This window comes from Dasypus novemcinctus, chromosome 7 (assembly GCF_030445035.2).
Source record: "Dasypus novemcinctus isolate mDasNov1 chromosome 7, mDasNov1.1.hap2, whole genome shotgun sequence".
NCBI lineage: Eukaryota > Metazoa > Chordata > Mammalia > Cingulata > Dasypodidae > Dasypus > Dasypus novemcinctus.
This window is the reverse complement of record NC_080679.1, coordinates 879,471-902,376: the sequence shown is the minus strand read 5'-3', so window position 1 is coordinate 902,376 and position 22,906 is coordinate 879,471. Positions and strand designations below refer to the sequence as shown.

The 22,906-nt window shown below is 50.3% G+C and overlaps 1 protein-coding gene across 1 annotated transcript in view; it reads right to left on the bottom strand.

Annotated features, from left to right (window-relative positions):
• THAP4 (THAP domain containing 4) overlaps nucleotides 1–22,906 on the bottom strand; it is a 64,577-nt gene that overhangs the window by 2,196 nt on the left and 39,475 nt on the right. Inside the window, exons 3-5 of the mRNA XM_058299678.2 lie at nucleotides 17,469–17,628; nucleotides 13,962–14,071; nucleotides 13,051–13,154 (exon numbers count right to left, since the gene is read on the bottom strand). Of these exons, the coding sequence (XP_058155661.1) occupies nucleotides 13,051–13,154; nucleotides 13,962–14,071; nucleotides 17,469–17,628 (374 nt within the window). The remainder of the gene's footprint in view (nucleotides 1–13,050; nucleotides 13,155–13,961; nucleotides 14,072–17,468; nucleotides 17,629–22,906) is intronic.

Sequence of the window (22,906 nt, the reverse complement as noted above, 5' to 3'; positions counted from 1 at the left end):
GTGCCCTGACCAAGTAGCACAGGCAGCAAATGGGGAGTGAGCTGGCAGGCATTCTCACGCTCTATGAGCTTCCAAATGCCAATATATTCCACCTGGCGCTCATTTTCAAGTGAGCCATCAAAACGCTTCCTCTTGCAGCCACTTGCAGAGGGAGCGAGGAGTGACGGACGAGGGCCACACACTGAGGCCCCCTCCCGTCTTGCTGGCACTGAGACGCATGTGGTGGGCGTGTCCCCATATGGGAGGCCAAGAAACACCTTCCCAGGGACTTAGGAGTTGGGGCGCGTCCCTCGTCTCCACGTTGAAAGGAGGCCACGCCTGCTCCCTCCCGATGCTAATCCACTGTGCTGGCATTGGCGAGGAGCTGCCTTGCCCAGCAGCGGCACTGGCACACTCCCATCCAGTGCTCCTTCCATCGCTGGGTGCTGGGGTGCACTCACACCCAGCCTGCGGCACGGCAGGGCACGGAGAGGGAGAGGCCAAGCACGCGGCAACGCCGGCCCCACTCCCCAGGGCTCCCCTCCCCCAGCTCCGTCCCTGGGTTGGAGCCCTCAGCACTCCCGAACAGCAGCCTTGCTCCAGGGAAGAGACGTGGCAAGGAAGCAGGAGGGATGGGGAGACAGCCCTGGGAGTGGGGACCCAAACGACCTTCGATAGGGCCGCCCCTCCCCCAGTGTGCCGCCCCAGCTTCAGGGCAGGAAGGTGCAGCTGGTGAGAACTGGGTGCCAGGGTTCCCCAGCGCCCACTATCGCCAGCACAGGCTGCCTGCTCAACGCAGAGACCTTCAGCCTGTGGCTCGTTACTTCCCATTTTCTTTGGATGAAATTTTTGTGCTATTTGCCTTTTCAAAGGAAAGCTATTTGGAAGGATGTTAAGCTGAGACAGGCTGAACCTGCACCGTTCAAGGCTCAAAGCAGACTATTCAGTTACCTGCCTGTGTCGGCAAGGCAGAGGGTACGCCATGGCTCTGGGGTCATGCCAGGCCTCTCGAGATGCCGAAGCATCCTCCGGATAAGGATCCTTCTAGAAACAAACTGATCCTTTCTAAAACAGGTGAGGCTGGAAGTGACAGCGCAGAGCTGGCCCAGGCGCTGGAGACAAGGCAGCAAGGCCCCCCCCCCCCCCCCCCCCCCCCGCCCCTGGAGAATACGGGAAGGAGCCCGCTCAGCTGTGCAGGAGCGCCTACTTCAGCCACGTGCTGGACGCTCTGCTGGACTGGACACACCCGAGGGAATCACCATTGTAAGGGAAGCTTCCAGTGGGGATTTCTCAATGTTCTCATGTTTTCTCAGAGGTTTTTTTGGGGGGTGGTATTTTGGTAGGGAAAAGGTAGAAGAGGAAAACTAAGATGCTTTAATATTGTTCTAGGGCCTAAAATAAACAAACCAAGAAGCTAGGGTAGTTAATGTGCTTTCCACACAAGCATCAAGGTCACTGGAAGGTGCTGTGGGGAGGAAGAGAGGGAGGGGAGGGGGGAGAAGGGAGGAAAGGGGAGGAAGCACTGAGTGGGGAAGGGGACACAGAGGGGGACAGAGGGGGCAGGGAGGAAGGGGGAGAAGGCACCAATGGGGGAGGGGGCAGAGGGGGGAGGCTGGGAAGGGAGCATGGAGGGGGGAGGGAAGGGAGGAGGCATTGAAGGGGAGGGAGTTGGGGGAGGCACCAATGGGGGAGGGAGGAGGAAGGGGGAGGGGCGTGAGGTGGCCTCTGGCTGCGCTGGCCCCACGGGGCTCTGCCTGAGGGTCGCTGTGGGTCAAGAACTGGTGTCCCTGCTCCCAGGGCTGCGAGGGAAGAACCCTGGGCGAGAGACGTGGAGGGGCCCAGAGGCAGGAGGCACGGCAGAGAGATGGAGGAGGGGGATTCCCGGGCGCCAAGAGTACACGCCTGTGGAAGCGAGCAGACGCGCCCGGGGGCAGGGGCTGCGGGCTGGTGACTTGCAAACTCAGCCTGCGGTGGGCGCGCCCCTCAGGGCCCCTCAAGACGAGCTGCGCGCTGTAGGCCAGGAGCCAAAACCGGCGGCTGCGCTGAGGTTCTGCTAGAGGCTGAGAAGGGAGGGGCACGAGCTGGACCAACCCATCCAGCATGGCTGAAGAGAAGCAAGTCCACACAGCTGGACAGGACTGCCCTCCCACCCCAAGAAAGCCAGCCAACCAGTGAAGACAGAAGCAGCCCCCGGTTCAAGGCCATGCAGGAAGAGAAGGTCGGGGCCTCTGTGCAGCACAGGCCTGGGAATCAACGTGGCTCCACACATGAAATCCACCAACCGACAGCAAAGTCCTCGCCAGGGAAGCCTGTCCAGGCGCCGTCCCTCCCCTGCTACGAGGGCTGGTGATGGAGGAGGAGGGGAGGGTCTCGTCTGGGCAGAGAAGCAGGCAGCAGCACGGAAAGCCTGTGCCCTGCCCACCCCAGGGAGCCCTGGTGGAAACGAGGTGAAATCAAGGGGGGCGCCCAGAGGAAATGGGCGAGTGTGTAAACACGGAAATCCAAGCATGTGCTTGAGAACCTCTGGGTGCTGCCTTCTCACTGCTCTGATGTACCCACTGCCCAGTCACTCTAAGAAAGAACTGTCACAGAGTTATGCCACTTGTTGTGAAGACAGGTTCATGAACTGGCACCTGTGGCAGGTCCAGAGAATGGATTTGGTTCTGCAGTGGTCAAGACAGCCCACTGTTGTAGCCAAATTCCCTCCTGGCTCCTTGTGGCTGAGCAAGAGGAATGAACTGCTGGTGGGAGGCAGGGAGGGGTCCTGCAGTGGGAAGCAGACTAGGAAGGGGGGCATCATCTTGAGGAATGCCACAGAAACAGAAATGCAGAAAGAACTCACTTAACGGCTTAAAGCATACTGGAAACAGACGAAAAAGGTGTCAGTGCATCTGAGAACAATATATAGTCTTCAGCAGACTGAACAGAGCTTCAGAGACACATGGGCGATATTAAATGGTTCAACATATGATCTGTAGGATATCAGAGAAGATGACTTGTATGGTATGTGACTTTATCATAGTAATGCTGTTAAAAAACCCCAATTTGAAGAAAAACCTTATAGATGTAAGAATCTCAGGAGACCCCAAGCAGGACACATAGAAAGAAAATCCAGGTGCTACCAAGAATGCAGGCGGACACAGAAGAACACACAGCAAATTCACACAGAGAGCAGACAACTGGGGCAGGGAGGGGAAGAGAAATAAAAAAATAAATCTTAAAAAAACCCAAAAAAATAAAAAACAAAGAAAACCCAGGAACATCATGGTGAAATGGCTGAAATCCAAAGAGAAGAGGACTCCCGAGTGACCGGACGTGAAGAGCAGCCCAGCTGCCGACTGGTCCCCAGAGACTGCGGCAGGCAGGAGACAATGCAAGGCCACACAGAAAACACCTGTCGACCCAGAGCTCTCTATCCGGCAAAAATATACTTCAAAACACAACAGAACAAAAGATTAAAGCCAGCAGACCTGACAATAAGAAAGACTTTAGTACAGGTCTTCAGGACAAAAGGAATTAATACCAGTGGAAACTACAGAGCTATAGGAACAAAGAGCAAACTGAAGAGAAAATACAGGGGTAAACTAGAAAAGACTACTTCTCCCCCTCATCATAATTACTTAGAAAAGGGGGGAAGTAAATGGAATTAAACTATTGTTATAACATCTGTGAAGTGGGAAGAAAGTATTAGCTGTAAAGTGATAAGTGAAAATTGTACAAAATCCGATGTGAATTGGGAAACAGAATAGTGCTATATTGACTATAAACAGACTTTGATGCATTCATGATGCATCTACTAGAAAAGATACAGTTAGGAAGTCAATGGAGGAAATAAAACAGAATGCTAAAAATGTTTAACTTAGGAGAACATAGTGAAGAAACAAGGACAACAACCCACCCCCCCAAATAAGCAATAAATAAATAAATAAACAAACAAATGGAGAGCATAGATGGCTCAAGCCTCACATGGGAAGTCCTGGTTTCGGTTCCCAGTGCCTCCTAAAAGAAGATGTGCACACAACCAACAGACACAGAGAGCAGACAATAAGCGTGAAACAAGAGGGGGAGAATAAATAAAATCTTAAAAAAAAAAAAGAATAGAAAACAAATATGAAAATAGTAGACATAAAACCAACCACGTACATAAAAAGATAACAGATATAATGGTGATGAAAAGCACAATCCAAGAAATCAAAAATATACTGGAAGCACATAACGACAGACTTGAATAGGTAGAGAAAAGAATTAGTGATGTGGAAGACAGTACACCTGAAATCAAACAGATAGTAAGACAGATAAAAAGATAGACAAAATCCAGCAGGCATTAGGAATCTGAATAACACCACAAAATGTAGAAACACATGCATTACAGGCTCCCAGAGGGAGAAGAGAAGGGGAATGGGACAGAAGGGGTGTTGGGTGTGATAATGATTGAAAATTTCCCAGCCCCGTAGAGGGAGAGGGATGTACATGTCCAAGAAGTGCAGCAGCACCCCCCCCCCAAAAAAAACCCATAAAAACCAAAAAAACCCAACCATGTCAACAGTTATGTTAAATGTAAATGGATTAATACTCCAATGAAAATATGGAGTTGTTTTATGAGAAAAAAAAAACAAGACCTAACTCTGCTCTCTGCAAGAAACACACTTTAAATATAAGAACACAAATCAGGAGAATGTAAAAAGGTAAGAAAAAGATACACTATGTAAACAATAAGCACACAAAAGCTGGTGTGGCTACATTGCTGCTAAAGTAGCTTTCAAGACCAAGTACAAGATCGAAAGAGGGATATATCACAAACTCAAAAGTGGATTCGTCAGGACAGACAGCCCTAAATACACACGCACCTAATAACAGAGCTTCAAAAGTCACGAAGCAAAAACTGGCAGAACCTAAGAAAGGGAAATATCTACAGTCATAGTTGGAGACTTTAACATTTCTCAGTAGTTGATAGATCTAGACCAAAAAAATAAGTAAAATAAAATCAAATCAGTAGTGCACAGAAACTCTGAGCACACTCACCAACCAAACTGAGCTGACTGATACCCTGAGGCCAAGAAACCCTGTACCTGTTGACTTTGCACTTATTTCAAGTGTGAGTGCAACATTCATCAAGGTAGACCAGATGCTGGCCTGTAAAATAAGCCTTACATATTTTTTCTTTTTAAATTTCTTTTTGCCTTACTTATTTTTAAAAGACCAAAATGTTAGAGAGCATTTTCTCTGAGTCTCATAAAACTGAATTAGAAATCTTCAGTAATAAGATATGTAGAAAATCCTCAAATACTGGAAAATTAAGTAACATACCTCCAAACAATCCTGCTCAGAAGGAAAAAAAACATGAGAAATAAAAGAATAATTTGAACTAAGAAATGCTAAAAGCACAATGTACTGACATTTGTGGCGCACAGCAGAAGCAGGATATAGAAGAAAATTTATAGCTTCCGAAGGTATATTACAAAAGCAAAATGGATTGGAAATCAGTGATCTCAGCATCATCAACAAAAGGGAAATGCTAATTAAAATCACAATGAGATTCACCACCTCCCAGACAGGCTATTACTCTCTGGTGAAGATGCAGAGGCAGCGGAAGCCTCCCGCACTGCTGGTGGGAATGCAGCACGGGCGGCTGCCACGGGAACCAGAGCCGACGTCCACAGACAGCGGGTAAGCAGCACCGCGTTCAGCCAGCGCATGCCACGTTACCAGCAACAGCACGAATGAATCTCAGAGCACGGTGTGGGAGATGGGAGCCAGGCACGAAAGAGCCCACGCGGTGTGGCTGCATCTCTGAGCCCTGAGCAGGTGGGGACGGACCCAGCCGCGCTGCGTGGGCAGGCCGGTGAGGCCTGAGTGCAGCGAGCACAGGGGCTCTTCCGGGGCGGACGGACGCTGTGGGGCTGGAGGGCATGCTGGCACCAGCCTTGCCAACACTGAGGCTGCGGTGCGTAAGCTGTGGAGTTCCTCCCCGGGCTGACTGTGAAGTCTGGTGGTGATGGCAGCACAACCTTGTGACTGAAACTAACAGCACTGAAGCATGTACGCAGATGTGCTAGGAGGGGGCTGTAGGTTGCATGTATGTTACTAGAATAAAAATTTTTTAAAAACTTAGACTGTGCACTTGAAAGGTATGTATAGATTGTACGTAAATTATACCTCAATAGAAGTCATGTTGAAAAAGTAAAGTTAATTACCATTAAGGCGCGGTAATTAAGACAGAATGATAGAGGCAGGCAGACAGACAGATCAACCCCCTGGGAAGGACGAGGGCTGTGGTTGGCAGAGGCGCTGCCGCAGGAGGAGCAGAAGGCGCCGAGCCACCCGGGGGGTGGGAGCGCCCCCGCCGCATGCCATGCACAAGTGCCAATTCCAGGTGGATTAATGGCCCGAAGGAAGGCTTCATGGAGATACCGAACTTCCAGAAAAGGCCAGCAGGGACTTTAAACCAGGCACACTGAAATCAGAGTCCGAGATGGAAAAGGCTGCCAAGTGAGCCACTGAAATTAAGAACTTTTGTTCCTCAAAGCACACGGAAAAAAGTGAAAAGATCCTCACAGCCTGGAAGACACGTGCCACCCAAGGAACCAACAAGCGCTCGTCCCCAGATGCTCTGAAGGCCTCGACACGGCCGCGAGCCGGCGGCCCAGGGCCAGGATGGGCACCACAGGGGCAGCTGCTCATGCTCTGTCCTGTCCAGAGGACCTGGAAGTTGGGCCTAGCAGGGGAGGCCTGTGAGCCTCGGTGCGGCCTGGGGTGCCCGAGCGTCTCCCCAGAGCTCGGCGGCGGGCAGGCACCCGACCCGCGCGGTCATCCCTGGGGCTAAGGAAGCAGTCCTGCCTGGGCGGCGCCCGTGGTCCAGGCTGTCCCTGCCAAACACCCACAGCGGGCGAACAGCTCTGAACACCGCGGTTCCCAGGCCGTCCAACTTGCCGGGAGTGCCACACGTGTGCAGACAGTGACCACAGGCATGCACAGCCTCAGGCCTGCGGCGGGGCCGGGACTCCTCCATGTCTGTGGCAGACATGGAGACCACAGGAGACCCAGCTGAGGCGGCTCGCCCTGGCACGGACTCTCCAACTCCACCAAAGCGGCACTAAAGGAACGTTTCCCAGGACCAGGACACCGCCAGGGGGAGGCAGCGGTCACAGAGGGCCACACAGTGTGCGATCCACAGGAAATACCCAGGACAGGCAGACCCAGAGGCAGGAGACAGGCCAGTGCTGCCAGGCCGGATGCAGAGAGGGGCGTGGTGGGCCGACAGCCAAAGGTACACTGTTCTGAAACGGGGCAACAAAAATGTCCTAAAACTGATTGTAGCGGTGATGTTTGCCTAACTGAATAAATTAAAACCACTGACATGCATGCTTCAGATGGTGAACCGAGTGGTATGTGAATTCTACCTCAAAGAAGCTGCTACTCTAGGAGGCCCCTGGTACCCTGTGTGGAAATAAAGCAGCATAGGAGGCAGAGCAGGGCGATGCCCCGGACGAGATTCCCACCAGATCTCAGGCCTGGGTGCTGGCCCTTGATGAAACGAGCCCATCCGGGGAACCCCGGTGAGGAAGGTTCACTTGGCAACCTCATGGCTCTGCCCAGAAAGACCAGCTTGCGGGGTCTCCAGGCTGGCATTGGGGAGCCTGGATTTCCTCCCAGGAGGACTCCTCTCTCGCTGTGCCAGGACTGTCAGAGAGCACGCGTGTGCTGAACGCCGGGATGTGTCAGAGAGCACGGGTGTGCTAAACGCCGGGACGTGTCAGAGAGCACGTGTGGGCTGAGCACTGGGACATGTCAGAGAGCATGTGTGTGTGAGCTCAGCGCCGGGACATGTCAGAGAGCACACGTGTGCTGAGTGCCAGGATGTGTCAGAGAGCACACGTTTGTGCTGAGCACTGGAACGTGTCAGAGAGCATGCGTGCTTGTGCTGAGTGCCAGAGAGCACACGTGTGCTGAGTGCTGGGACGTGTCTGAGAGCACGCGTGTGAACGCCGGGACGTGTCAAAGCATGTGTGTGCTGAGCACCGGGACGTGTCCGAGAGCATGGGTGTGCTGAGCGCCGGGACGTGTCCGAGAGCACACGTGTGCTGACCGCCGGGACGTGTCAGAGCGCACGCGTGTGCTGAACGCCGGGATGTGTCAAAGCATGCGTGTGCTGAGCGCCGGGATGTGTCAGAGAGCACGCATGCATGTGCTGAGTGCTGGGACGTGTCAGAGAGCACGGGCGTGCTGAGCGCCGGGACATGTCCGAGAGCACGGGTGTGCTGAGCGCCGGGACGTGTCCGAGAGCATGCATGCGTGTGCTGAGTGCCGGGATGTGTCCGAGAGCACGGGTGTGCTGTGTGCTGGGACGTGTCAGAGCGCATGCGTGTGCTGAGCGCCAGGACGTGTCAGAGAGCAGACGTGCATGTGCTGAGTGCCGGGACGTGTCCGAGAGCACGCGTGCGTGTGCTGATTGCTGGGACGTGTCAGAGAGCACGCGTGCATGTTCTGAGTGCCGGGACGTGTCAGAGAGCACGCGTGTCCTGAGCGCTGGGATGTGTCAGAGCGCATGCGTGTGCTGAGCGCCAGGACATGTCAGAGAGCAGACGTGCGTGTGCTGAGCACCGGGATGTGTTCAAGAGCATGGGTGTGCTGAGCGCCGGGACGTGTCAGAGAGCACGCGTGTCCTGAGCGCTAGGACGTGTCAGAGTGCATGCGTGTGCTGAGCGCCAGGACATGTCAGAGAGCAGATGTGCGTGTGCTGAGCACCGGGACGTGTTCAAGAGCATGGGTGTGCTGAGCGCCGGGACGTGTCAGAGAGCACGCGTGTCCTGAGTGCCGGGACGTGTCAGAGCGCATGCGTGTGCTGAGCGCCAGGACGTGTCAGAGAGCAGACGTGTGTGTCCTGAGTGCTGGGACTGCGTGTCAGAGAGCACATGTGTGCCGAGTGCCAGGACCGTGTCAGGCGCCTGCCATGCGGGTGCTTGGGTAACCGTGACAATGACAGGTGAAGAGCCCTTCCAGCGGGGGTGGTCTTGGGCCTCCAACCCCTACACATCTAAGGAAAGCCTCACTATGAAATACAGAAACCAAAGCCAAGAAACAACATTTAAAATGCAATTTAGAAGGGAGAGAGCTACAGAAGGAGACGAAAACAAAAACTACCATCACATCCTTAGAATGAGAGAGCGCCGCAGCCACGAGGAACTGAAAGCGGAACGTGAAGAAAAAGGAACGTGCAGAGGGTGGAGGAGAGCTCATGGGAAGGAAAAGACTTCGTAGAATTGCTGGAATATTTAAGGACCTCCCCCAGAAATGAGCAGAAGGACAAAGAAATGAGAGGCTATGGGAAGGTAGGCCCAGGTGCTCACGGGATGGTGCAGCCACACAGCAGGAGCCCGCCGGGCGCGGGCGAGGAGGCAACCTGGAGAGCAGGAACACGGCCCGAGCAGACCACAGGGCTTGAGGGCTTTCTGTGGAGCCCAGTCAGGGTGGGATTCAAGTGCTGGATCCGAGGGTACCGAGGAGTTTAGAAAAATGGCAGAGCTTGGTGGGACTGAGCAGTAAATAAGTAGCAAACCAGAATAACAATAGCCAAACAAAACCCTGATAACATGGATAACTTTTGCCAAGTATTGTCAAGAAGAAAAGAAAACATACATACAGTATCAGAAAAATAAAGAGGCCAGACACAGGTTAAGAAGAAATAGCATATATAACTTCTCTAGATGAAATTGACACTTTTCCTGGAAAATCTGGTTTTGCAAATGAAAAGAAAGGAAGCTGGGAAAAACAAGGCCTCCTGGAGGAAATTAAAAGCCCTGTGGAAGCTCAGGCCCCCTGCCCTGCTCCCTGCGGGGGTTCGCCTTTTGCCAGGGAGAAGGAAAAGATGAAAAGCTCCCCACCTGTTCAACTAGCAACTGGTGCCCAAAGCAGGTAACGGTATCTGAGGGAAACGGTTTGCTCTGTGACAAGAAGAGTAACTCCTGAAAGTCCACATTTGGAGGATGTAAATGTACTCACAGCACAAGGCGTGAGTAGAAGGAACACAGAGCCTCCTGGAGGAGGCTGCAGAGCCCCTGAGGAGACCCACAGCCCACTCCTGAGCTCCGCTGAGCCACGGCCACCAGCCTTCTGCTGGGGAAGTGGCTGCACCTGCGGGAACCCAGAGCAGGCCTGGTGGTGGACTCCAGAACCCACACCCACCCAAGCTCACTGCTGCTCCAGAGCCGCGTCCAAGAGCCAGTCCCACGAAACTACAGCAAGTTTCCCCCACACCACCAACAGCCAGTCAGAACAGGAAGTGGGAAAAAGGTGATCTAGAACAGCCACAAAAACTACACAGCACTTAAGACTTTAACAACACAAAACGTGCTGGCCCTTCAGGATGGAAACTGAAGAGAAAAAACCTTGACACCTTCTGCAACGCTCCAAAGACCACCTGAAATCAGAGCCTCAGGGCTGCTGGCTGCCGCTATCGGTGCAAAGACGCCAGTTCTTGCCAAATTAATTCATGCATCAGTGCGATCTTGAAGGAAATTTTATGGACACTGAGGAGCTCTTTTGAAAGATGTCTACAAGAGGAAATGCTTACAAAATAGCCAAGAAAATGTGGAGTAAAGAAGAAGGGGAAATTCCTGCAGCTATTGAAACAAGATGGAGACCTGAGACGATGAAGAATGTGTCACTGGTAAGGAACAGGCAAGCCGGTGGAGAGAAAGAAAGACACAGGCACTTCTTATCTGTGGCATTGGGCCCCTGCCCACCTGGGAAAAGCTAGAGCTGTAGGCTGCACAGGTGAAAAGCAGATACGAGAGAAAAAAGAGAAAAAAATAGAAGATAAAAGAAAATAGAGCATACTTCTATCATTCTGGAGAAAACACTGTTCTGAGCAAGAACTCTAAGGAAAAAGGCCCAGAAGACTCCAGGAAAGACCCCAGGAAAGACTCCAGCCCGAGGGCAGACGCGTCATCGACGAGGCTGAAAGGCCAGCCACACACCACAGGCAAGGGGTCAAGAGCCACAGCATAAACCCCCACAAATTACCAAGAAGATAACAACCCACAGAGAAGTGCGTCACAAACAAAGCTGAAAAATAAGCCACAGAGTGTGAAGTAGCTGTCACGTAGACAAAACAGGTAAGAGATCAACAACCACAGAAGATAGGGCAGTGGAGCATGTCAAGCCCTCAGCACTGTTGCAAGTATCTCTCAACACAGCCCTTCAAGCAATGAAGATTGACTGTCACTGTGGGCCCTGAGGGGAGGGGAAAGAGGTATTGAATAGATGGAACCAATGTAATTGTGTGGGCAAGAGAAGTGTTCACAAGAGTACACAAGGATGGATACAAGACATGTTAAATTACACCAAAAATATATAGGGGCTGATAGGCTAAAATGTAAATCATAATGTAAAACATAAGATAACTAAAAATTTAGAAAATAGTCTAAAATATAAACCACAATGTAAACACAAATGTTACCTTGTTTGAAAGCTATTGTCTCAATATTTGTACATCAGTTTCAGTAAATATGGTATGAATATGTAAAAAAAAAAAAAAAAGGGAAAAAAAAACACGGAAGAGAAAAAGTTCCCACAAACCAATAAGAAAATGAGCCACAGAAAAGTGGACAAAATCTCTGAACCTCAAGCACAAAGAATAGGCAGAGGCAAATGCCTGTCCTCACTCCTAAGTTAAACTGGAAACAGGATGAGACGCCGTTTTTAATGTATCGGATTCAAAAGTATCTCAAGGTCCAAAATTACAGCCTATTGGTAAAGCAGTGAGGAAACAGGAAATCTCACGCAAGTGGGAGCGTAAATTAGGAAGAGCAGTTCAGTAGCAGCTACCCAAATTTAAAATGCACCTATTCTTTGACCCAACAGCTCAAGTGGGAGAAATGTAACCAACAGGCACACATTTGTAGACAGGGACAAAGCAAGCACCGGGGAGGCCGCGGTGGTGGGCGGTGATGTCCCCGGGGAGGCCAGAGCTCAGCCAGGGCCCCTCCGCGCTCCGGGCTGTTGAAGAAGTGAAAAGCCACGGTAACACTGCAGCGAGAAGGGTGAAGGTGAACTGGGTCTGGGAATAATGCGCACCCGTTTATGCACAGAAAGCACATTAAAGAAAAATTTGAGGGGTGAGGGTTGGGTGGATGCACAGATCATTTAACGGACAAATGGACAGATGACGGATGGGAGGACAGTAATACATTCGCGGCAGAACCGGGGGTGTTCGTGGGAAATGGCTTTCACCTTTGCGGGAGTCTGAACGCTCTCGTCACGCGTTAGGAAATGCTTCGCCCGCAGGTGTGCGCAGTGGGGCCGGGAGCGGCCGGGGCTCTGCTACGGAAAGGGGGAGGTTCAGGTACCATGCACTTCAGCAGGGGTTGACGTTGTTTCCAAATATGTAGTCACTAATTTTGGTAATTAAATAACTTTTACTAAATTTAAGAATTCCTGTAACAAGCAGAGTTCTGCCCCAATGTTGCTCAAAGAGCTCCGCCTGGCCTCACTCAGGGACAAGGCCTCGTTCACTGGAGGCTCCTCTCGTCGCACCTGGGACCTCATACTTGGGAAGCAGGCGCTCAACCACCGAGCTACATCCCCTTCCCCATGAGTGCTGGTTTTATCTTTGTTTTAGGAGGTACCTGGGATTGAGCCCAGGACCTTGTACGTGGGAAGCAGACACTTGAGCTATATCCACTCCCCTGTTGTGCGTTTTTAAAAAAATTTCTACTTAACAGTATCAACTTTATGAATAAAGTGTTTAAAAAGTCAACCCTAACCAGTTGCTGATGGTATAAAATTCGTTGTGTAATTAAATTAACAGTATCCATTAAAGAGACGAGGCCGGCAGGTGAGGTGGTGATGGGGAAGACTAGAAGCTTATGGCGACAGGACAGGCTGATGGACAGATGGACCAAAGGGATGAAGCAGCAGCCTGATTGTTCTTGAGGAACTCCAGGGGTCTCCTCTGCATGTTCTCCCACAGCCTGGCTTGGCCATGCAGGGTGCAAGGTCAGAGCCAGCACTCCCCGAAGAGCCGTGGGCGAGTCGCCAGGGAAGGGCTGCCCGTGCCCCTGGCATGCTCACCTGCGCCACGTGGGGCTCCTTGGCGAAGGAGATCCTGGCGATGGAGTGGGATGCGATCGACAGCTCCTGTCCATTCACCTCGCCCTCCTCCACCTCCACGATGCCTGGAAAAGGGGCTGCGTCAGGTGCCGCGGGGCCACCGGCGCCGGCTTGGCACACCCTGCTTTGCCTTCTTGGCGGTGCGGCTCTTGCCGGCCGTTTGCCTGCGAGGACTCCGTGGGGTCCTGACCTCCGCGGCTGTGGGCCAGCAGCTCCCCTGCCTGCGGCAGCTGCAGCAGCAAGACAGGGAGGGACCCGCTCTCCCCTCCACGTGGGCAGGTGCGCTCGCACGCCCGCCCTCCCCAGGGTAACCTGGCTCCAGCCCCGGGAGGGGCAGCCCGAAGCCGCCCTCCCCACGAGGGGGCAGCGGGATGGATGTCCCCCGGCGGCTTCTGCCGCTTCCAGGAAGGCTCACTGGAGCAGCCAGCGAGGCAGTGGTCAGGCAGGTACAGTTCTGCAGAACTTTCAATGAACTAACTCAGCTGAGCTAAATATTTTAGAGACTCACACTGGGGCAAACCAGATCTCGAGGCAATTTTGGCCGATGCATCAAGTATTCCCTGCTCTAATTCCCACCCCATCATCCCCAGCTCTGTGTCCAGGGGAGCAGCTGTGCCCGGGGCTGCAGTAGGGGGCAGCCTACGCTGCTGCTGGAGGAAAGAAGAGCTGCAGCTCAAGACCGGACCCAGCCTGCTCCCCAGAAGCTCCCCGGCCCCTCCCAAGGCCCGGGCCCTGCCCTGCGACCGATGTGCGTGCTGGAAGCACGGCCCCGCTGCCCGCCTCGGCTGTGCCTCCCTGCCCCCCAGCACCTGGCGTGTGGGGAGAGGGCAGCCTGGGCAGGCAGGGCAGGGGTGCGGGGGCCGAGCTGTCACCTGTGTTCTGGGCGCTGACGAAGGCCACCTTGTTGGTGTCGGGCTTGAGGCGGATGAAGCCGCACTCCCTGTGCATCGGCTTCCTGGTGTCGGGGTGGAAGGCGTTGAACCTGGGCGGGAACCGGAGAGGTGGGTCAGGGCCTGGCCTCCGGCAGGGCCCGCGAGCTGCCCCCTCACATGACCACGTGTCTCCTAGACGCTGGGGAGCACGGCCTGCGTGACCAGCACGGGATCTGGGCGGGAGCCCGAGAGGACCCAGCCCGGCGGCCTCTCGGGTGTGCGGCTGGGAGCACTGGCCTCTCCCTGCCCAGAAGCAGCCCCTCCAACCACCACCACGCTGCGTGGAGGAAGGGGTGGCCCGGGCTTATGCATGGGACAGGAAGGGGTGGCATTGGGGGACTGAAGAATCTGGGGAGGACCATCTGCTGGAATCTACTCTCATAATCTCTTTTGATAGCTCAATAGGAGCTCGTCATAGTGAAACTGGTCCTTGGAGGAAGAAGATACATTTTCCCCAGATTACTGTTTGTCTTCTAATTGTCCTTAGGGCATTTAAAAAAAATCTCTCTGGTGTTTGTCTGGATATTTCCCATTTATCTTTCTTCCCCTTCACTAATCCTCTTCTCAGCTGTATTTAATCTGTGGTTAAATCCATTTATTGAGCTATTTTCAGTTACTGTAATTTTCAATTTTAGAATTTCCACTGGGGACACATGAGAATGGTCTGGGTATTAGCTGAAATGAAAAAATGCTGAAAGAGAAAGATGGAAAAGTTTGAAAAAAGCACGATTTGAAACAATAAACACAATATGATCTCTGTTTGGTAAAAAAGCACAGGAATGTAGGCGTGTGTGTACGTGCACGCACACAGTCGTATATACATACCCTGGTATGTCCTGGTATGTGGGCACTAGTGAAGGAGAGCAGGTACATGCACGTGCAGAGCCATGTGTGCATGCACTGGTACATGGACACAAGTGTGCGGGAGAGCAGGTATGTGCATGCACAGAGCCAGGTTTGCATGCACTGGTATATGGACAAGAGTACATGGGACAGGGAAGCGGACGTGGCTCAACTGGTAGAGCGTCCGTCTACCATATGGAGGGTCCAGGGTTCGATCCCCAGGCCTCCTGACCCATGTGGTGAGCTGGCCCACACACAGTGCTGATGCGAAAGGAGTGCCGTGCCATGCAGGGGTGACCTTGCATAGGGGTGCCCCACATACAAGGAGTGCGCCCCACGAGGAGAGCCACCCCGCGTGAAAAAAGCACAGCCCGCCCAGGAGTGGCACCACACACATGAAAAGCTGATGCAGCAAGATGATTTAACAAAAAGAGACACAGATTCCCAGTGCCACCTGATAATGCAAGTGGACACAAGAACACACAGCGAATGGACACAGAGAGCAGAAAATGGGGGGGGGGGGGGGAAGGGAGGGGAGAGAGAAATAAATAAATCTTAAAAATAAAAAAAAAAGAGTGCATGGGACAGCAGGTGCATGCACATAGAACCAGGTGTGCATGCGCTACTGAACGGACGCGAGTGTGCAGGACAGCAGGTAACTGCATGTGCTACAATATGTGCACAAAAATATGGATTTTATTTTTAAGATCTGGAAGCAGGAGCATTGTGTATCAGCTGTGCTTGATCTCAGGGCTGTGGGATTAAGGTGTTTTCATTTTTGCTCATCTATATATTTTTATTTCCTACATGTATATACAGTGGCTTTATAATAATAAAGGTTAATTTTTTAAAAAGAAATGTCCAAGAGTTCCTGTTTTATGAAGGGAGAATCAGTGTCAATGGATACTGAATTTTATGCTGTGTCTTTTTAGTGTAACTGGAGATGATTAATAACTTTTCTCTTTTGAGCTATTATCCTGCTTAAACATCCAATCAATTTATATGGACAGAAATAGGAACAGGTATTGAATTAAGGTACAGTTTCTAATCAATCAGCATCATTGTAAATTCATGATGGTAAATAAAAGATACCTGCATCTTAAGCTAAGAGCACTAACCCACAACTTAAAAGCTGACTCATTTATAGTTTCACTAGTATTATGAGCTGCCGTGTGAATCTAGAGATTCCTAGAGATAAACTGATAGGTTTATGTTGGCAGTTATACCCTGTAAGTGGCATGCGCTCTCTCTCTCTCTCTTTTTTTTACTATAGCCTCTAATAAAGAACATATTTTATAGTAATAGAAACATATATATATGTGCATATATAAATAAGGAGAAAGAGAGGAAAAGGGAGAGGGAGAGAGAGAACATTTATGAATATGGCAAAACATCAGCAATTGTTTAACTTGAACTTGGGTAAAGGGCACTCGAGTTTTTGTGTGACTTTTACAACTAATCTTTATGTTGCAGTTATTTAAATGTAAATATAAAAAATAAAGTAAAAAGGAACCCACAAAAAAAAAAAAAAAAAAAAAAAAGAACATATTTTAAATGATAATCCAGAAAGCATACATCTGTTACAAAAAAAGTTTCTTTTATATACACACAACTTTATTTACCAAAATATATAATTTTTACTCTAATTCACATCACTTTTCTTTTAATACAAACAGCAACCAGAAAAATCGATTTTCCAATCCTCTAATGGGCTAAAACCTTTATAAAAGTCTGTTTTATCCTGTTCTTAGTTATTTTGTGTTATCTGGAATTTCTACCTTTTGGTTTATATGTAGTGATAATACTTTGCCAAATTCATTCAATTAGGATGAACACAGGAAGGGTACAAGCTAATTATTTTTTAAAACAATGAGATCTCCTAAATACCCTGGAAATTGCTAGGCGTTATACAAATAGTACCTATTTAATACAAGATCCTTAGCATGTAGCTGGCGATTGGGGGAGGGGTAGTTTTGCTTTATATTGTATCACTTCTTTATGCTTAAACTTTAAAAAACATGCATTATTTCTCTAAGTAAAAAGTGAGCTGTTTCGAATCCTCTCCCTGTTCACCAGCGTCCCTTCTGTCTCGCACACCCCACACTACTACCATCTCCTTAAAACCAGCACGACTTTTCCTACTGTGTGCGCGCAGAGCGGGGAGACTGACGGAGGACCGCAAAGGCCTCCTGCTTTACTGTGTGGTAAGAAACTGAGAAACTAAGAACCACAATGTAACAGCTTCCTTGGGACCTCAAATAGCTCATGGTTCACCTAAGAGCACGCCTTGCCCTCTGATTTTCAGTAATAATGGGGTGATTAATTTCTGCACAGGAATATAGCATGATTTCAGGGCCTTAATTAAACATACCCTTATTTCTGTGCTTGGATTAACAAGCTCATAATTTTGTGGCAAGCCTAACATCTCAAAAAATCTAACAGAACCAGGAAGTATTGTTTTCCCAAATGGGTGTCTTGGTTGCCAGGTGTGGGGCAGGAGGAGACAGGGTGGCCAAGGCCTGCCGGCACCTTCCCACCGGTGCTCCTCTTACAGTCCAGCACTCCTGTCAGGGTGGAGGCAGCCCAGGGCCAGGGTGGACTTACGAGAAGTTGAGCATGGGCTGGCCCACGTGGGAGATGTGCACCTCCTCCAGGTACTGGAAGGGCTGCAGCGTTGGGAAGGTCCCGGCTCCAGGTGGGTCAGACAGCCAGGTGCCCAGCATCCAGGACAGCGGCTCCACCACAGGGTTCATCTTGGGGGGCTCTGGGGACAGAAAGGTGAGAGCGTCAATGGCTCCACGTACCTGGGTCCACCATCGAAGCCCTGCGGGCGCTGTACCGGAGCGTGCCGATAAGTCCAGCTGATCTTGTGTGACTATGGAACACCATTGGGCACATGCTGAGAGGGGCGAAAGGCTGAGCAGGTAGCAAATATGACGCTATGAGGGAGAGCGCCAGGTGTCTCCAGGTCGCACAGGAGAGAGAACAAAGAGGGGCATGACCCGGGCTGGAGGAAAGCCAAGTCCCCATGCCAGTTGCCGTGCCCAGGCAGGGTGCCAGGGATGGGGGTCATCTGATGGAGGCAGAGCTAAAAATGAGAAAATGTAAAGGGAAACAAAGGGTTTTGAGCAGGTAACACGCAAAAAGATCTGAACGCAAACTGCTGTCTTAGCACCCTGCGTCACACTCTGGATGATGCACAGGTGAGTGTGAAGGACCACCTTCACTACAAAGTGCGTGTGTGCACAGCCTTACCTCAAATGCGAGTGCATATGCGTGAAAGTCTCAGAAGGGATTTTCCTCAGATGAGTTTGTGGAGGGTTTTTCTTCAGAAATGTGTGAGTGGAGGGCCTTGACCTCAGAGGCGTATGTAGGAGGGCCTTTATCTCCTAAGTGTGTGTGTGTATGTATGTGTGGAGGGCCGTAACCTCAAGTGTGTTTGTGTGGTGTCCACTTCAGAAGTGTGTGTGCAGAGGGTCTTTACCAGAGAAATGTGTGCATGTAGGAATGTCTCAGAAATGTGTTTGTGTGGTGGGCTTTTTCCTCAGAAGTGTGTGTGCAAGGATGTTTACCTCAGAAATGTGTATGTATGTGACCATGTCCTCAGAAGTATATGGAGAAGCACTTTTACCTCTGAAGTGTGTGTCTGTGGTGGGCTTTCACCTTAAAAGTTTTATAAAGGATCTTTACCTCAGAATTTTGCATGCTTGAAGGGCCTTTATCTAAGACATGTGTGAAGGAGGGCCTTTACCTCAGAAGTATATGTGCGTAAGGACTTTACCTCAGAATAATGTCTGCATGTAGGGCCTTTACTTCAGATGTGTATGGGGGGAGAGTGGGTGTAGCTCAGTGGTTGAGCACCTGCTTCCCATCATGTCCAGGGTCCCAGGTTCAATCCCTGGCACCTCCAAAAAAAAAAGTGCATGTAGGAGGACCTTTATAAAAGAAGTGTGTGTGCAGAGAAGGCCTTTACCTCACAAGTGGGTTTGTGGGGACGTTACCTCAAAAATTTGTGCGCAGAGGGCCTTTACTCCTAAGTTTGTGCATGGAGGGGTTTCACCTCAGAACTGTATGAACATAGAAGACCTTTACCTCAGAAATGTGTGTGCAGAAAGTCTATATTCATCGGTATATAGAGGGGTTTTACTAAGAATTGTATGTGTATGGAAGTCATTTATCTTAGAAGTGTGTGTGCAAGGAGGGTTTTTATCTAAGAAGTGTGTAGAAGTGTGTATGTGTGAAGGACCTTTATCTCAGAAGCATGTAAGTAGACCTTTCCCTCAGAAGCTTTTGTACGGAGGGGCTTTACCACAGAAATGTATGTGGGGTGGGAGCTCTCAGAAGTGCGTTTATGTGGAGGGCACTTTTCTCAGAAGTGTGTGTGGACGGCCTTGAACCTCAGAAGTCTTTATGGGAGGCTCTTTACCTCAGAATTGTATGTGTGTGTTGGGCCGGTACCTCAGATGTGTGTATGCAGAGGGACTTTACCTCAGAAGTGTGTGTGGGAAGACCTGTATCTCAGAAATGTATGTGTGGAGGAGCTTTGCCTCAGAAATGTGTGATTGTGCAAGGTCATTACCTCAGAACTGCGTGTGTGTGTGTGTACAGGGCCATTATCTAAGACATACGTGTGCAGAGTTTTTACCTCAGAAATGTGTGTGTGGGGCCTTTATCTCAGAATGTGTGTATGTGGAGTGTCTTAACTCAGAACTTTGTGTGCAGAGGTCCTTTACATATAAGTCTGTGTGTGCAGGGGCTTTACCTCAGAACTGTGTATACAGAAGGCCTTTACTCATAAAAGTGTGTGTAGAGGGACTTTACTAAGAATTGTGTGGGTATGGAGGGCTTTTACCTCAGAAGTCATGTGTGTGGTGGACCATTATGTCAGAACTGTGTGTGTATGGCGCTCCTTACCTCAGAGTATCTGACTGTGGAGGGTCTTTTCCTCTGTGTGTGTGTATGTGTGTGTGTGTGTGTGTGTGTGTGTGTGTCCTTCACCTCAGAAGTGTGCTGTGTGGGGCCACACTATAGGAGTGTGTGTGGAAGTACCTTTACCTCAGGAATGCGTGTATGTGGAAGTTCTTTTTCTCAAAAGCATGTTATGTGGTGGCCTTCATCTTAGACGTTATTGTGTTAAAAGACCTTAGATGAATTGTGTGCATGGAAGGCCTTTACCTCAGAATTGTGTATGTGCTGATGGCCTTTTCCTTAGAAGTGTGTGTGTAGGACCTTTACCTCAGAAGTGTGTGTGCACAGAGGGTCTTTACCTTAGAAGTATGCGTACTGAGAGCCCGTACCTCAGAAATGTGTGTGCAGAAGCCCTTCACTCGTGTGTGTGTGTGTTGAGGACCTTACCTCAGAAGTATGTGTGTGTGTGTGCAGAGGACCTTTATTTCAGAAGTGTGTGCATGAAAGTCCTTTGACTTAGAACTGCCAGGGGAGTTGAGGACATGGTATATAAGTCCAGCAGCCAGACTTCTGAGGAGGAATGGGCGACTGTGTTCAGCGTAGTTTGAGCAACTGGCCAAGCTGGCATGCTGCTGTTCTCTCTTGTCCTGTTTAACCTACTGACCGTTCCTGAGGATTGATTTTGTACTGTGCAAAAGTGAGCAACCTTCATGCTAGATGTATGACATAGGTATTTCTCTCATCTACATTTTAAAGGAGGGGATGAAGAGCTGGCAGAACAGACCTGAAGAGTCACAATGTGAAGTGTGTGGTTGGGATCAGCCTGTGCCCTCAGTCCCCCGCACACTGCTCATCAAGGTTCCCAGAAAAGGAGGCTGACTCCCAAATGAGGCCAAAGCTCTTCCCCTAGCCATGGCCTGCTTCGCATACCTTGCTGCACCTCACATCTAAACACTTTAATCCCATGAATGGAAACAGTCCGTGAACAAGGCTAAATGCACTGTACTCAATGTTACATTTTCGCTGACAAGCCCCCATATGCTGAACGTTACATTTTCGATACCAAAACAAATACTGATTATATTTTAGCTAACAATCCCCTCAATACTGAAAGTTACATTTTAGTTAACAAACCTGAATACCGATTACATTTTAGCTAACAATCCCCCTGGATACTGAATGTTACATTTTAGCTACCAAAACTGAATACTGCCAAATCAAGGGACCAGGTCTTGAGCACGGATGAGGGACTGCACTGCTCCAACAGAGCTGGTTCTGGCGGAAGATGTACCTTCAGGGACGGGGTTCCTGGAACCATCTCAGCCTCTGAGATTACACAAGCCTTGGACTATAAATGGAAAGCATTTTGGGGAAAGAAGAAAAACCAAATCAAAGGTCTGTGGAGGAGAAACCAAAGATCAAGTCTAAAAGTACCTGGGAATTGAGCAAGGAGGGTCGTGCACTGGGGCCTGGCGGGGGGCTGAGGGGAGGGGGTGGCAGACGTGACACAGGGTGGGCCCTGGGGGGAGGAGCAAGGAAGGAGTGGGTGCTGACCTCACACATGACCAAAATGGGCAGCCAGAACTGGGAGGATGGGTGAAAAGCCATTTCTTTTCCAATCTGGCCCATCTCTTTCAAAATTTTCTTTTCAAATTGCCTTGAAAAGTTGGAAAGTAAGGATGGCAAAAAATTTTGACTGACAAAAATTAGAAAACAAAAGATTTTAAACTTAGGAATTTAGTTACAATCTTTAATTGGGATAAGGACTAAAAGCCTCAGAAAAGGAATGTGTGGACTCTAGAAGAACTCCACTGAAAACAATGTTTAAGTGTTGCGTGTTGTCTTTACAACTGAATCCCTCCGTTTGTCCATCCAATAAATACTGATTTAGTGCTATTACATGTCAGGCACTCTTCTAGGGAGAGGGTCCCAGAAGATAGCTACTAAAATGGACAAACATCCCCGGGCAGCTCGCATTCTTACCAGATGGCAGACAGTACACAAAGTAAAAGATGCAGAACGCACAGCACCTGAGGCCATGAGGCGGGAAGGGGATGGAGGCTAGGGGGGTTTGAGATCTTGATTGAGATGGGCAAGAATGACCTCCGACCAGAGGCCATGTGTGCAGAGACCAGAGCCTGCAGCTCTTTTGGAGAAGAGTGGACCGAGAAGAAGTGTAAGCAGACACAAAGGTCCTGGGGCTGCCCCAGAACTCAGGGACCACAGAAGATGGCCTTGCCTCAGACGGTCCTTCAGGGCTCAAACAAGGCAGCACATGCAAGTCCCTGGCACATCCTCTACCTGCTCAGGAAATGGGGGTCCTTCTTCATCTGACTCTTCCCCTTCTGAACAGGCTTTCACGTAAAGGAAAAGAACTGGCCCTGCTGGTAACCTGCACGCCACGACCCAGCTCTCCTCCTCGGGAGACGTGAGGAGACAGGGGGGGTTCCAGGGGAGCAGGTGTGGTAAGATGAACCGCGCCACCCCCTAGGTGCAAATCAGGGAACTGCCAACAGCAGGCGCCACACGGAGACCTGCACCTTGGAATCGAGGAGACGTGGTAGAGCAAAAAGCACGGCAGACAGCAGGAACGCTGACTGCTCAAAGAACTGCCAGGAAGAGAGAAAATGGGACCAACCTCTTCACACATTTAAAAACTTAATGAAGCAATCACTTCCATGAGAACTGCAGGAACTTGGAAAATAAATGGCAAGGAAACAGGAGAAGACGAAATATGAGCTGGCAGAACTTGGAGAAAGTATAAGAAAACAGAAAATCCAAATCAACATCAAAGTGAGGTTGAAATGGAAAGGTTGAGAGAGAAACAGACTGGGAACATGAGGGACACTGAGCACAGAAAGAATAGTAAAAAAGAAAAAAAAAGGAAACGAAGCTGAAAGGGCTAGAAACCCCCCGCCACCATGGTAGGGAAAGGCGACAGTGCAGCTGCTGTGGAAAACCGCCTGGTGTTTCTCAAGAGTGACAGGGCTACCACGTGACCAGCAATCCCACTCCTAGGTCTAAACCCAGGAGAAATGGAAACACACGCCCATGAAAACTTACACACGAGTGCTTAGAGCTGCAGGGACTCAAAAGGGGAAGCAAACGTTCCCTAATGGATGAAGGGATAAACG